At 46.3% G+C, this 12,777-nt stretch overlaps 1 protein-coding gene across 7 annotated transcripts in view; it reads right to left on the bottom strand.

Annotated features, from left to right (window-relative positions):
• Positions 1-12,296, bottom strand: part of Tmem131l (transmembrane 131 like) — a 167,679-nt gene extending 155,383 nt beyond the window's left edge. For 4 of the 7 annotated variants that reach the window (XM_047566813.1, XM_047566814.1, XM_047566810.1 and 1 more), the window contains exons 1-3: positions 12,104-12,296; positions 11,391-11,461; positions 3,471-3,514 (exon numbers count right to left, since the gene is read on the bottom strand). In XM_047566813.1, the coding sequence (XP_047422769.1) occupies positions 3,471-3,514; positions 11,391-11,461; positions 12,104-12,227 (239 nt within the window). In that variant the 5' untranslated portion in view covers positions 12,228-12,296. The remainder of the gene's footprint in view (positions 1-3,470; positions 3,515-11,390; positions 11,462-12,103) is intronic. The other 3 variants (XM_047566807.1, XM_047566811.1, XM_047566812.1) reach the window with 1 other exon arrangement.
• Positions 12,297-12,777: the final 481 nt, after the last annotated feature.

Genomic DNA, 12,777 nt, shown 5'->3' with positions numbered 1-12,777 from the left:
CAGAGTGCTGTGCCACTGAGCTATCTCCCAGCCCTTTCATTTATTTTCTATTTTGAGACAGGGTCTCCCTAAGTTGCTCAGGATGCGATCCTCAACAATGCTTTTTGTTTTAATTGTATATGAACACAATACCTTTATTTTAGTTCTTTATTTTTCCCGTGGTGCTGAGGATTGAACCCAATGCTGCTCACACGTGCTGCCAGGCAAGCGCTCTACCACTGAGCCACACCCCCAGCCCCTCAACATTGTTTTTAAAGAAATAAAACAGAATAGAATAACAGAGTGCACTGCAGACAATAAAGGTGAATGCTATTTTGTGAAACTTTAATTCATTTTTAAGTAAATATACAGATTATGTACACGTATATATTCACAGATCCATACATGCACCTATAAGCACAGTCATGAGGGAAAATGTCTTACTGTCAGTACAAAGAGCTTGAAAGCTACTATTCTAAATCATTGATAGAAGGCTCCCTCCTCACTCACACACCTTCTGATTATCTGAGGCTATGTCAAAAGACCAGTTAGGCTGAAATCTACTAATAACCTTTAAGTTCACTAGAAAATCAACAAAAAGAAATTAGTTCTAGGGGCTGGGATTCTGGCTCAGTGGCAGTGTGCTTGCCTAGCATGCGTGAGGCACTGAGTTGGAGTCACAGCACCACATATAAATAAATGAATAAAATAAAGGTCCATTAACATCTAAAAAAGAAAGAAAAAGAAAAAGAAACTAGTTCTAATTAAGAAAAAAGAAGGCTGGTCTGTAGCTCAGTGGTAGAGGTGTGCTCAGCACAGGTGAGGCCCTGGGTTAACATGCCAGCCCTCCCCCGGGGAAAGAGGAGAGAACTATATCCACAAAAGAGAACAGACGCCAAGGCACACACAGCCAGGCAATCCAGCTGGGCACACCCACACCTGGGTCTGCATGCCAGGTCTCCAGAGGACCAGACTCACACCATCCGCTGCCCACCTGCCACCTCCATGTGGACGAGTCACATCAAGTCTGAGATTCCTAGGAGACAGCCAAGCGAAGTTCCTGATTTCCCTCCCACTAAATCCTTTCCCTTCACAGTCATCGCCTCCACAGATGCTCCAGCCAAGGTCTAGAAACCCTCTTTCTCTTTCCCGCACATTCCACAACTGATTCACAGTCATGAGCACGTCCCACCCCAAAATAACTTCCCATCTCCCTCCACCCCACCATCACCACCCTAGCCTCAACCACCCGCAGCATCTGTCACCTGGTTGTGTTCCATAGATCCAAAAAGGATTTTAAGTGATCCCACGTTTAAAATTTTATGAGTTTAATGGTTACAAAAATATAACCTGTCATACTGTACTGATATTTTTAATGAAACTCATAACCACTTTTAAAATATATTCAATGGAATCTAAATAGCATTACAATGATATCCACCATTCTCCATTTTTTAAAATATACAAAGAGGCTCTTTATATCTGGATATTTTATGTTGCTCCTTTTCCTTCATGAATTCATTTTCATTCCATTTCCCCCAAAGAACTGTAACTTAATATACACAGCTGGGCACCGTGCCACAGACCTGTAATCCCAACTACTCATGAGGCTGAAGCAGGAGGATTACAAATTTTAGGCTAACCTGAGCAACTTTATCCAGATCCTATGTAGTAACCTGCCTAGCACATATGAGGCCCTGAGTTCAATTCGTAGGAAAAAAAGGGAAAAAAAAAAAAAAAAAAAACTATACCCAAAGTCTTTTGCACTTTTGCAATAGAACAATGGAATTATACTGAAAAGTCCTATAATCACAGGAGCTGAGTTTTGAAAATTTTTTCTGAATTATCATTATGATTTTTATTAATATACAACTGATCAAACCAATAAATTTTAAAGGTAATTAAACATAAATACAATCTTACTGAAAATGACTCCTTGGGGCTGGAGGTGTTGCTCAATGATACAGCACCCACTTGGCATGTGGGAGGCCTTGAGTTCAATTCCCAGGACAAGAAGGAAGGAACAAAGGACCTGCATCTTTTAATGAGATGACACAACTGTCTTTTCTCCCTAATAGGTTCATATGAACATTATTTGCTGCTAGAATGAGACAGGTTTAGTTAACATCAATTCAATCTTGTTTTTAACTGTGCTTTTTTTTTAATGCTAAGTACTGAAAAAGCTTGTTCACATAAACAGATGTGAATGGAACGAGTTTTGTTACAGCAATGCCCAATACCTACACTCCAAAAGCCACACAGTGACCTATCAACTTTTGATGTTCCATCAGCTGCCAAGTTGACAGAGTCCTCCTGCAATTCTGTTTAAAGCAAGGATCTGGAAACAATCAGAGTTTCAAAAGAATTTGTCTTAACTAGAGTAATTTCAAAACGTCCCTTTGTTTGCCCAAGATGAAACAAACGGGATTAGGATTGGGTGAGAGTCGAGCCTTTATGTTAAGAAAGTAAAGAAGTGAGATTGTGAAAGTTGACATAGAAAATGGAAACTTGCAACCTCAGACGTACTGATTTCAGAAGACTATCTGGGCATCTGGAAAACAATTCTTTGAAAATTACCCTCATGCCTTCGTATCTCTTGGTCTTCATGTACCTCCAGAGACCAGAATCCTACTTTCCCAACTAATCAAGTTTGCCCCAAGGTATTCTCCTAAATATGTAATTTACATTTCTCTTCATTTGATAGCTCCCTGCTTAAAATCATTTAAGAACTCACACCACACTTAATAAAACCCAAGCTCCTTGCTGAGGCCTCAAGTTGAACACCTCTTTTCACTAACCTACAAACCAACACCAACTTTCCCCAAAGGTCCTGGGATTCCTACCACACTTCCAACCTCAGGGCCTTTGTGCCTACTATTCCTGCTGCCCCAAAGCACTAGTCCCTCTGCCTGTTAGGTGGCTGTTCCTCCTTCCTCCAGTCAGCTGGAATGTCACTTCCTGAGAGGAGCCTCACCTGACTGAATGCTACCACAAGAACCTAATGCCTGATAGTTCTTTTCATAAGCACAATTATTTTGCTTACAGTAATGTCTGACTTCCCCATTACACCCAGAGCAGGTCTAGCTCAACATGTTAATGTTCAGCACCCAGCAGCGCCTGACCTCAGTAGGTGTTTGTGAAGAAGCGGGAGGGCGTCAGCCTGCCCTGGGAAATGTGAGGTTGGCGTATGGCAAAGGCAAAGGGCTTTTCCAATGGCCTTCTGTACCACCTTTTTTAAAAACAAAGTCATATTAACTGTTAGACACCACAAAGGCCAAACAGGTACATTGAAGATAACGTTAAATACGTACACATGCATACATAAACGACTTAGAGCATCCAGAGAGGGCGAAGAAATTTGGCATGCAACTATTTGCTCCCATTTTTTCCTTACCTTTTTTTTTTTTTTAATGTCTCTGAAAATTTAGTCTTTTTTTAATTTGTTCTAATTAGTTACACATGACAGTAGAATGCATTTTGATACATCATACCTCTGTTCTTGAGAAGGTTCCTCCACATCTTCTTCAGACTCACCCTATTGAAAAAAAAAAAAGTTTTAACTGCTGTTTCAAAGGAACACAAAGTCACCAAAAGAAGTGGTTCTTCAACTCTCACAGGGTGATCTTGTAACAAGAGTCACCGGCACAAATATTCCATAGGTATTTTTTTAAAGACCAGCACTATAATGACAAGAATTTAAAAGGGCATAAACTGTCAAATGGTCCCTTAGAAATTCACTGTAAGTCAATAGTTTCTACCCATTCAAAAACCATGACTTAAATGTAAACTCAACATTAGACATCACTTCTCTTCAACACCTGAATTAACATTTAAATTTAATCACACTAGATATAAAGTTTAATGCTAATTAAGTCCCCAAATACAGAAAATGCATTCTGTTGAGCTCAGAATCTTCTTAATGAATACCTGATATATTCTGACATCATTGTAAAAAGGCTGATAATTTGATAAGTGACATAAATACCACACTCCAAATCTCTTCCGAAATCAGCTGCCAGACTTACCGGGAGGAAATCTGACCTCATTAACATATGTGAGGGTAAAAAGAAAGGGTGACTGAAATGGAAATAAAAGGTCAGGTCTCACTAAAGGAGGCACACTGCTCCTCTGGACAGAGGAGCTCTAGGCATAGCTTTTCTGCAAACTCGCCGCTGCCAGCTTCAGGGGTCCTGGCCCTTTGGGTCACAGCAGCTTCTCTCCAACCCTCCTCTGGACACTTCTGCCTCCCTGGCCTCTTCTCCCTTCACCCAGGCTCTGGACCCAGACTCCTCTGCACCAGATCCCGCCACATGTTAACCAAGGGTTGTAACCACAGAGCCCAAACCCCTATTTGCTGCTCCAACTTCTCACTCCACACCTGGAGGTACTGGTGGATGCCCATCTTTCCACAGCCTCAAACTCATGCGGTTTTGCTTGGCACAGCACCAAGCTCAGTGCCCAGCGCACAGCTGGGATCCCGCAAGACTCGCAGCATGGCTTACTTGACCACTCACAGTCCCATTTCCAAGGCCTACAGGAGGGATCAGTGGTCTCCAGCTGGGCTCCTCAGAAGCCCTCATCTCATGCACCAGTAGGAAAAGCAGCTGACTGACAACTCCCACCCCCCCCCCACCTGCTGAGGGCACCATCACTTTACTTGACCCCAGGGGCCAAACCTTAGGGTCACCTTGCACAGGTCCCCTCCGTTCCCCTTCAACAACAGCCTCAGACCTGTTCATTTCTTCTCCACCCCTTATAAGCAATGTAGCCCACACCATCAGCACCCCAGCCTGGACTGCCCAGAGACAGGGCTTTCTGCCATGCTTTATGGATGCTGCCTCCAACCAATTCTGGGCATCACCAAAGACCACTCTCTCCCTCCATGTCAATCACTGCTTATCACCCACAGTATGAACCCAGCACTCAATTGCCTTGTTAATCCCTGCTAAGAACTTACAATGGCTCTCTCCTGCTAGTCAGACATGCTCCAAGCTCTGTTTTTATGTTTGCTTTTTGCAGTACCAGGATTCCAACCCAGGGCCTCATACCTGCTAGGCAAACACTCTACCTCTGAGCTACACCCCCAGCCCCCTCCAAGATCTTTCACAGAAGGTCAGCCACAGGCCTTAACCACCATCTCCCACCCCTACCACCAATTTCAGCAGGCTGGGTCACAATGTAAAAGGTCATTGTAGAAACAGTGAACTGCACTGTCTACCATGCGAGGTTCCTGGGCAGGCTCCTGTCACATATATTTGCCATTACAGATCTCTAAGAGGCTCCCTCCTGTCCTAAGCTTTAGGAAAGCCCCTGAAATACACACTGGGCTACTCTCTCAGTTCCTACATTTCTGCACTTGAAAGCTGTCTCAGGGTGTTACCAGTCTCATCTCTCACTGACAACACCAAGCTCTCAAAGGGTAAGGCCCCAATCCTGTAATCCTCCTCCTCCCCCCACATCCCTCCTGACTGTGCCTCAGGGCCCTTGCACTGACTATTTCAACTCCCTCATGGCTTTCCAGGACTGCCTCAAGTATCTCCTCCTCAAAGTGGCATACTTCGACCTCTTAAATTAAACCTGCAACTCACAGCACCACCTCATCTTCCCACCACAGTAAAATTTATGCCCTTTGAAGAGACTAAATAATTTGTAGCTTTTTTTTCCCCCTCCAGTGCTGGGGATCAAACCTAGGGCCCCACTCATGCTAGACAAGTTCTCTAGCATTGAGCTAGATCCCCAGTCAGTCCTTTCGGTTTGGGTTTTGTTTTTTTCAGTCCTGGGGACTGAACCCACTAGTGCTTCACAACCAAGCTATGTGCATAAGTGCTTTTGTAATTCTGAGACAGGGTCTTGCTAAGTTACCCAAGCTGGCCTCAAACTTGCTATCCTCCTGCCCCAGCCTCCCAAGTCACTGGGATAACAGGGTGCACCGTCATACCCTGCTATTCTAGGTTCTGTTTATCATCACAGACTCCACTTAAGACTGCAAGCTTCACAACAGCAGGTGTTTTCCTAACTCTAACACCCCCCTGCACCACAATAGTGTATGGCACACAACACAAACTCGACAAATGCCTGCAAGGCCAAGCACAGCCCTGCTGTCAGACACTAGTAGATGTGACTATTCCTGTAAACATGATGAACATCAAAACAATATGTGAGGGCTGGGTTGTAGCTCGGTGGTAGAGTGCTTGCCCCGCACATGTGAGGCACTGGGTTTTATCCTCAGCACCACGTTAAAAAATTAATTAAAATAAAATAGTTCAGTGCTGGAGCACTTGACCAGCATGCACTCCATCCCCAGCACCACAGAAAAATTTCTCTGACACATGAACTTCATCACTTGAACTCTGGTTCTCTGGTCAGAGTGTACTAAAGCAGTTATTTCAGCAGCTGAGACGCAGGCTCTGCAGCTAGAGCTTCATCAGTTCAAATCCCACCACTGCCACTTTCTTATTACCTTAGGCAAGATACTTATCTGCTCCATGCCTCACTTCCTCATCTGTATAAACAGGTCATATTTCACAGTTTTTAGTGTACAAATATGAGCTACTACTCATACAGTGCTTAAAGGATGTCAATAGTAGTCAGCCCATTAGTTATTATTTTTCCAATGTTTACAGTGGAAGTACATTAAACTAAAAATAAACCTGTATGACAAAAGATTTCCAAATACTAGTCAATGATTCACTGAGTGGAGTAAGATGTTATTACATAACACAGTACCTGAAATAATAAAAAGAACCCAAATGTTCAGTTTACCATTTCCTGTTTCACTTTCTACCAATTTCCGTTATCTATACCCTTAAGACTTAAAAGGGGAGAAAAGCAACAAGACATAGTCTTTTTAAAGGCAGAGCTTTTCTTATTCATCACTGGATCCCAGGGGTTCGACAGGGCCAGGCCAATGGTCAGTGTTTGCTCAAAGAACAAACAGGACTAAGTAAAGCACTGAGTCGACCCAGCCCAGACCCAGTTGCTTCCTGTGTCAGGACAGCTGCTCCTCCTCAGCACCTTCTTCACCTCTGCATCCCTAACCAGCAACAGGGGCATCAGCAGTGAGTCTTCACAGACAAGCCTCAATGGGTTAGAAAAAAAGGTTCTAGGCTACCCTTCTTACTGAGAGGACTGACAAAAAAATATCAACACTGTAATAGGAGCTGGGTACACACCTATAACTGGGAAGGCTGAGACAGGAGGATCCCAATGTTCGGGGCCGGACTCAGCAACTGAGCAATGCCCTCTGTAACTTAGTGAGATCCCATCTCAAAATAAAAATAAAAAGGAATGGGGATGTCACTCAGTGATTAAAGCACTCCTGGGTTCAATCTCCAGTGCCAAAAATAAATAATAGATAACTGATATTGATAATAGGAAATCTACACTTAAGGCATTTCGCCTGCCACCATCAGAACTCAAAAATGTTGGGGGCAAGATACTGACAGCTGCCTCTCCTCCACTAGGAAGGCTTCAAAGGCTAACTACTGAATGCCTACTGTTTGCACAACACTGGCCACAACACGGTCCCAAAACTCAGCAGCCTCCAGACCCTTTTTTGGTTTTTTTTTGGTTTTTTGGGTTTTTTGTTTTTTGTTTTTTTTTTGATACCTAGAATTGAACCCAGGGGCACTTAGCCACTGAACAACATCCCCAAATCTTTTTCATATTTCATTTAGAGACAGGGCCTCAATAAGTTGCTAAGGCTGGCTTTGAACTCACAATCCTTCTGCCTCAGCCTCCCAAGTCACTGGGATTATTGGCACGCACCACCATGCCTGGCCTCCAGACCCTCTTAATGAGAACCCAGTGGGGTACGAGGCACACACAAGACAAAGGAAAAAATTCAGATACTCAAGAAAGACACTAAAGCAACTCAAAGGTTTGAAATGATGAAGCTAGAGGTGGAGCTCAATGGTAGAGCCCTTGCCTAGCATGCATGAGGTCCTGTATTCTATCCCAGCACCCAAAGGGGGTGGGGAGGGGAGTTATGTCAATGGCATTGCAAGTTAGGTATCGTGAAGAACTAGCCCTGAGCCACTAGCAGAGCAGTAGCATTCATTCATTCAGCAGATAAGGTGTTGAGCTCACTCAGGCAACAGTCAAGCTGCGGGGAGAGTCCAGAGGAGTAACCAGAGCAAAAGACAAGGTCAGAGAAGGGCATCCTGCAGAAGGTCCTGAAGGCCAGAACCTGTGTGGATCATAAGAAATCACACACTATTCTGGCCTCAGGGAAGGTTTGTTTGTACACACAAGAAGGTGTACAAACTGTATCTTGCACACAGCATACCTGCCTCGACAAAGAAGATAATGAAAATACTTATTTGGTTCCAACACCATCACCACTTTAGATTCAGTGTGCTGAAGTATAATCAAGAGAAAAAAATTCTGTAAACCCAAGAATTAAAATCAGGGCTGAGGGTGTAGATCAGTGGTACAGCACTTGCCTAGCATGTGCAAGACCCCAGGTTCAATTCTCAACACTGCAAAAAAAGATGACAATATAACTTATCTATATAATCACAGAAAACAAGTACTAAGTTATCCAAACTGGTTCAGCCCCTTCAAAGCAAGGAAACTGTTTATATTCTATAATGATCAAGTCTATGGGCCAACTGAGAGACCACCAAAATGAGGCAACCTACATCAGGTGCTAAGTTCAAGGCACATAATCATTACAAACCTCTGAAATCAGCACCATCACCCCACACATACACATTCTGCAGGTAAGAAAATGGAGAACAAAGAGGTAAACTGAGGCTGAAGATGTAGCTCAGTGGTAGAGAAAAAGTATAAGAAGTACAAGGCTCTGGGTTCAATCCCCAATGTGCACACATGCACATATACACACAAAGGTAAGTTAACAGAGGCAGAAAGGGGAAAAGCCAAGATTCATACCCAGGAGGCCTCATCAGAGATTGATTGACAATTCAATCATTATATTTGGTTTTATTAATGATGATTCAAGTTCTTAATCATAACTGTATCAGGAAAAGAAAAAGAAAACAATCAACAGGAAACACTTCTCTAAAACAAACAACTGTATAAACAGCATTGGCAAACATCATGTTTATGGAATGTCACTGCGTCTGATGTTCCTATGTCACCTATCTCTGTAACTCTCAGGTTCCAAAGCCATCTTTAAGCCTCTTAAATGAAAGAAACTCAATCTACTAGGTAATTAAGCAGAAAACCCTCAAATTTAAATAACACCTATAAACATTCCCTTTTCAACATACTCTCTAGGACACTCAAGGGAGAACTTTTTCAAAGAAAATTCAAAACATTTCTATTTCCTTAAAAATAAGTTCCTCCCAAACTCTCTGCAGCTGAGATATACATATATTTCTTACCCCTGCCCAGGCACATGCAGAGTAAGATCATTTCTAAGAAGCATACACATAGTTAGAGATGAAGTATTTAGAAAATTATTTCAAATACCAGTTTCACTTTCATTACAGCTTTGATAAAAATAGCTCAGCTATAAACGCCTGTATGGTGAGTATTCCAGAAAGACAGCTTCTCAATTCTAAGTTTTTTTTTTTTTTAATCAAAACAAACTATTGACAAACAAAATCCAACCAGAAAGTAAGCATTTTATAAAACAACCTTTGAGCCTATAAATAATTAATTTTATCACAGATGTTCACATTCCAACTCTGGGCACAACGACTACAACTAACACCATAACAAATGAGGGTCTATAATTTACTTCCCTTTTATTCTGCATTGGCTTCCAAATTTAACCATTAGAGGCAGAGACTACAATACAGTCAAAATTCGAATGCACACAGACACCAGGGCTTCTTGGCCAGGATGACATTCTCAATTGTTAAAACTAGGAAGTTGAGCCAGGTGTAGTGGCACACACCTATAGTCCCAACTACTTAGGAGGTTGAGGCAGAAGGATTGCTTGAGTCCAGTTCTGGGCCAGCCTGGGCAACAATAGGGAAACCTTGTCTCAAAAAGACAAAAAAAAGAGCTAGTGGGTTCAAGGGGGAACTTAGAGAGCCACTGGCATTCAGGGGGCAAAGACCAGGGATGATGCCCAACATCCTACAGTGGTGAGGACAGCCCCCCACAACAAAGAATTCTCTGGACCCAAATGTCACTCCTGCCACTGTTGAACAACTCTGATAGTCATAAACATATTTTTAAAGTAAATTCATCAAGTGTTCAGTGTAGTTTTCTCAGTAGGATTATGAATGATTCCGACTTTGCTGTCTTTTCTCTTTCTGTATTTTACAACACATGTATTATTTATAATAGGGGGGATCCACGTGGGAGTAAATATTCAGTAGAAGGAAAGATGATTTGCTGATGGGGCTTTTTCTCAAAGGAATGGTCTCATGCAGTCTGCTGGCATTCAGGAAAGGTCCAGGAAATTTTTCCTCTAAAATCACCTCTCTCCCTTCAAGCTGTTATTCATTAGCCCTGGTCAAAATGAATAGTCCAAATATCTCAAAACCAGCTTTCTCAATGCTTCACATAGAGAGGAGAAAGCTGAAATCTAAAACTGCACAGCCTCCAAGTGAGGTTATAGCTATACATTGTTTTTAATGCTGCCACCCATATGGGAAGTTACGAACCTTAAAACTGCCATACATAAGCTGAATACTCTTATCATTCAACACACACCCTTGAAAATGCATTTTGGTCATTACTGCTGCTGGTGAAAAACAGTCAACAGTATTATGTTTAAATGTGTACTTCTGCAGTGAGAATTTCTTATACAAGCTAAACCTTAAAATCAACACCAAAGCTTCACAGTACTTTATGTGTAGCAGCAGGAAATCCATGGTGCTACGAATTTCCAATAAAATGTTAGTAATTATTTTTCCACATGCAATCATCATATAGGGGGAAAAAAGAAAACCTGAAATTCAAGTTCATAAGTGGGTGGATTCTAACAGGAATTAAAGGCACTTGGAAAAAATCCAAGATTACAATCCTTTAAAGTCACATCTTCATCCCAAAGCTACTTAGTGCTAATGGGAGGCACCACTAATATTTATGAAATCAATAGTCCTGTGGTCTTCACCCTTCCAGCCACTTGCCATCCACACCGCACCAGCTCGATTAGAGAGAAGCAGTGTAGATCCAGGGCGAGGTCCCTTGTCCACCGGGACCACTGGTCGGGGAGGAGCCCGCCCTTCCCGGGCGCAGCAGTCGCTGGCCGCAGCCCTGCTGAGGTGGCCAGGCTCCCACCTTCTGAACTTGGGGCCGGCCTGACTCAGCCTGTCACATGGCGCGGGAGGTGACCGGGAGGGCCACCGTTGCCAGGTGTTCAGGCTCGGCCCCACTGTTTATTTGCCTTGCAAAGTGGCCCGAGCGCCTGTGCCGCTGGGGGGCCGGCGGCCTCCGGGCCTCTCCTCCCTCGCACGCCCACCCCCGTCCTGTCACCTGGTCCTCACCTGAGTGGGCAGCAGGAGTTCCCCTTCTTCTGCCTGCCACAGCTCCACCACGTTCGGCAAGGGCTCGATCGCTGCACCGACACCAAAAAACACACCGCGTTCTTAATGCACGGAAAGAAACGCTTCCTGTTTCCCCTCCCGTCCCCAGTGCCAGCCGCCCCCCCAAAACAGTCTCCTTTTCCTTCTCAGAGCTGAGGCCACCCGAGGGGCGAAGCGAGGATGAAAACACAATAGTCGGGGTGTGAGCCGGCGGTCCCCCAGACGGAAAGACCAGGGCGTGCAGGTCCGGGCACTAGCGCTGGGGGGACGAGGCCACCCCGCCAAGCACTCGGGGCTGCGCAGCTCGACCATCTGGGTTGCGGTCCCCGGGCAGCCAGGCTTCGGGGAACAAAGCTGCAGGAAGCCCGGCCGCGGCGGGGCACCAGCGCGCGCCACACAAAGCGGGGGCTGCGCCCGGGGCGCAGGGGCCCGCGCACAAAGGCTCCGGGGCGCGCGCGGCTAGCGGTCCCCGAGCCCCGCGCCTCCCAGCGCTCCGGCCGGACCCGGGGCGCGGGAGGGGACGCTGTGCTCGGAGACCCGCAACAGCTTTCCGTCCCGCTGCTGCCCCTTTCCTCTCCTCCCGAGTCCTCTTATAGATTTCAACAGTTCCCTAAAAGAAAGAGAAGGGGGGGCGGGGTGGAGAGGGAGAGCGAGCCCGGCGGCGCGAGGCTGACCTTGTCCCTGAGCCCCTCCCGGGCGACAGCAGGGCAGCAGGACCTGGAAGACGCCCAGCAGGAGGTTCACGGCCGCGGCGGTGCGGCAGTAGCAGCCGGGCTGCGGGCGTCGGAGCCCCGCCATGCTGTGCTCGCGCTCCTCTCAGTGCTCGCCGCACTCGCCGTTCGCTTGCTCGCTCGCTCGCTGGCGCCGCGGCCGCCTCGCCCCGGGCCCGCCCCCGCGCGCCGCCCCGCCCCGCCCAGCGCCGCGCCGCGCCGCGCCGCCCCCGCCGCCGCCGCCGCCGCTCCAGCCCGAGGCGCGCCGCTCGCTCCGAGCGCGTGTGCGCCACAGATGGGGGGGGACGGAACGCGGCGGGGCGCGGGGGGACGTGGACAATGCGAACGCACGCGGCGGCCGCGGGCGCCCCGCCCCGGCGCGCAGCACGTGGCCGCGGGCCGGCCCGCCGCGCCGGGTCTGCGGGGGCCGGGTGCCCAGAGCCGTCGGAGGACTCGCCCGCCCAGTGTCGCCGAGGGCGTTCTCACGAACTTTCGGGTGGTTTCCCCTTTGTTGGCGGCACGCGGGCAGCGGTCGGGGGAGTACCCGCGGGGCAGGGGGCGGCGGCGGTGCTGGGAATGAGAAGTCACCGGCGAGAGACGCCCTACACAGGATATTAGTGGAAATAATGCAGTGGTTG

The sequence above is a fragment of the Sciurus carolinensis genome, chromosome 10 (genome assembly GCF_902686445.1).
Source record: "Sciurus carolinensis chromosome 10, mSciCar1.2, whole genome shotgun sequence".
Classification (NCBI taxonomy): Eukaryota; Metazoa; Chordata; class Mammalia; order Rodentia; family Sciuridae; genus Sciurus; species Sciurus carolinensis.
The sequence above is the reverse complement of the archived record's forward strand: the minus strand, read 5'-3'. Positions and strand labels throughout refer to the sequence as shown.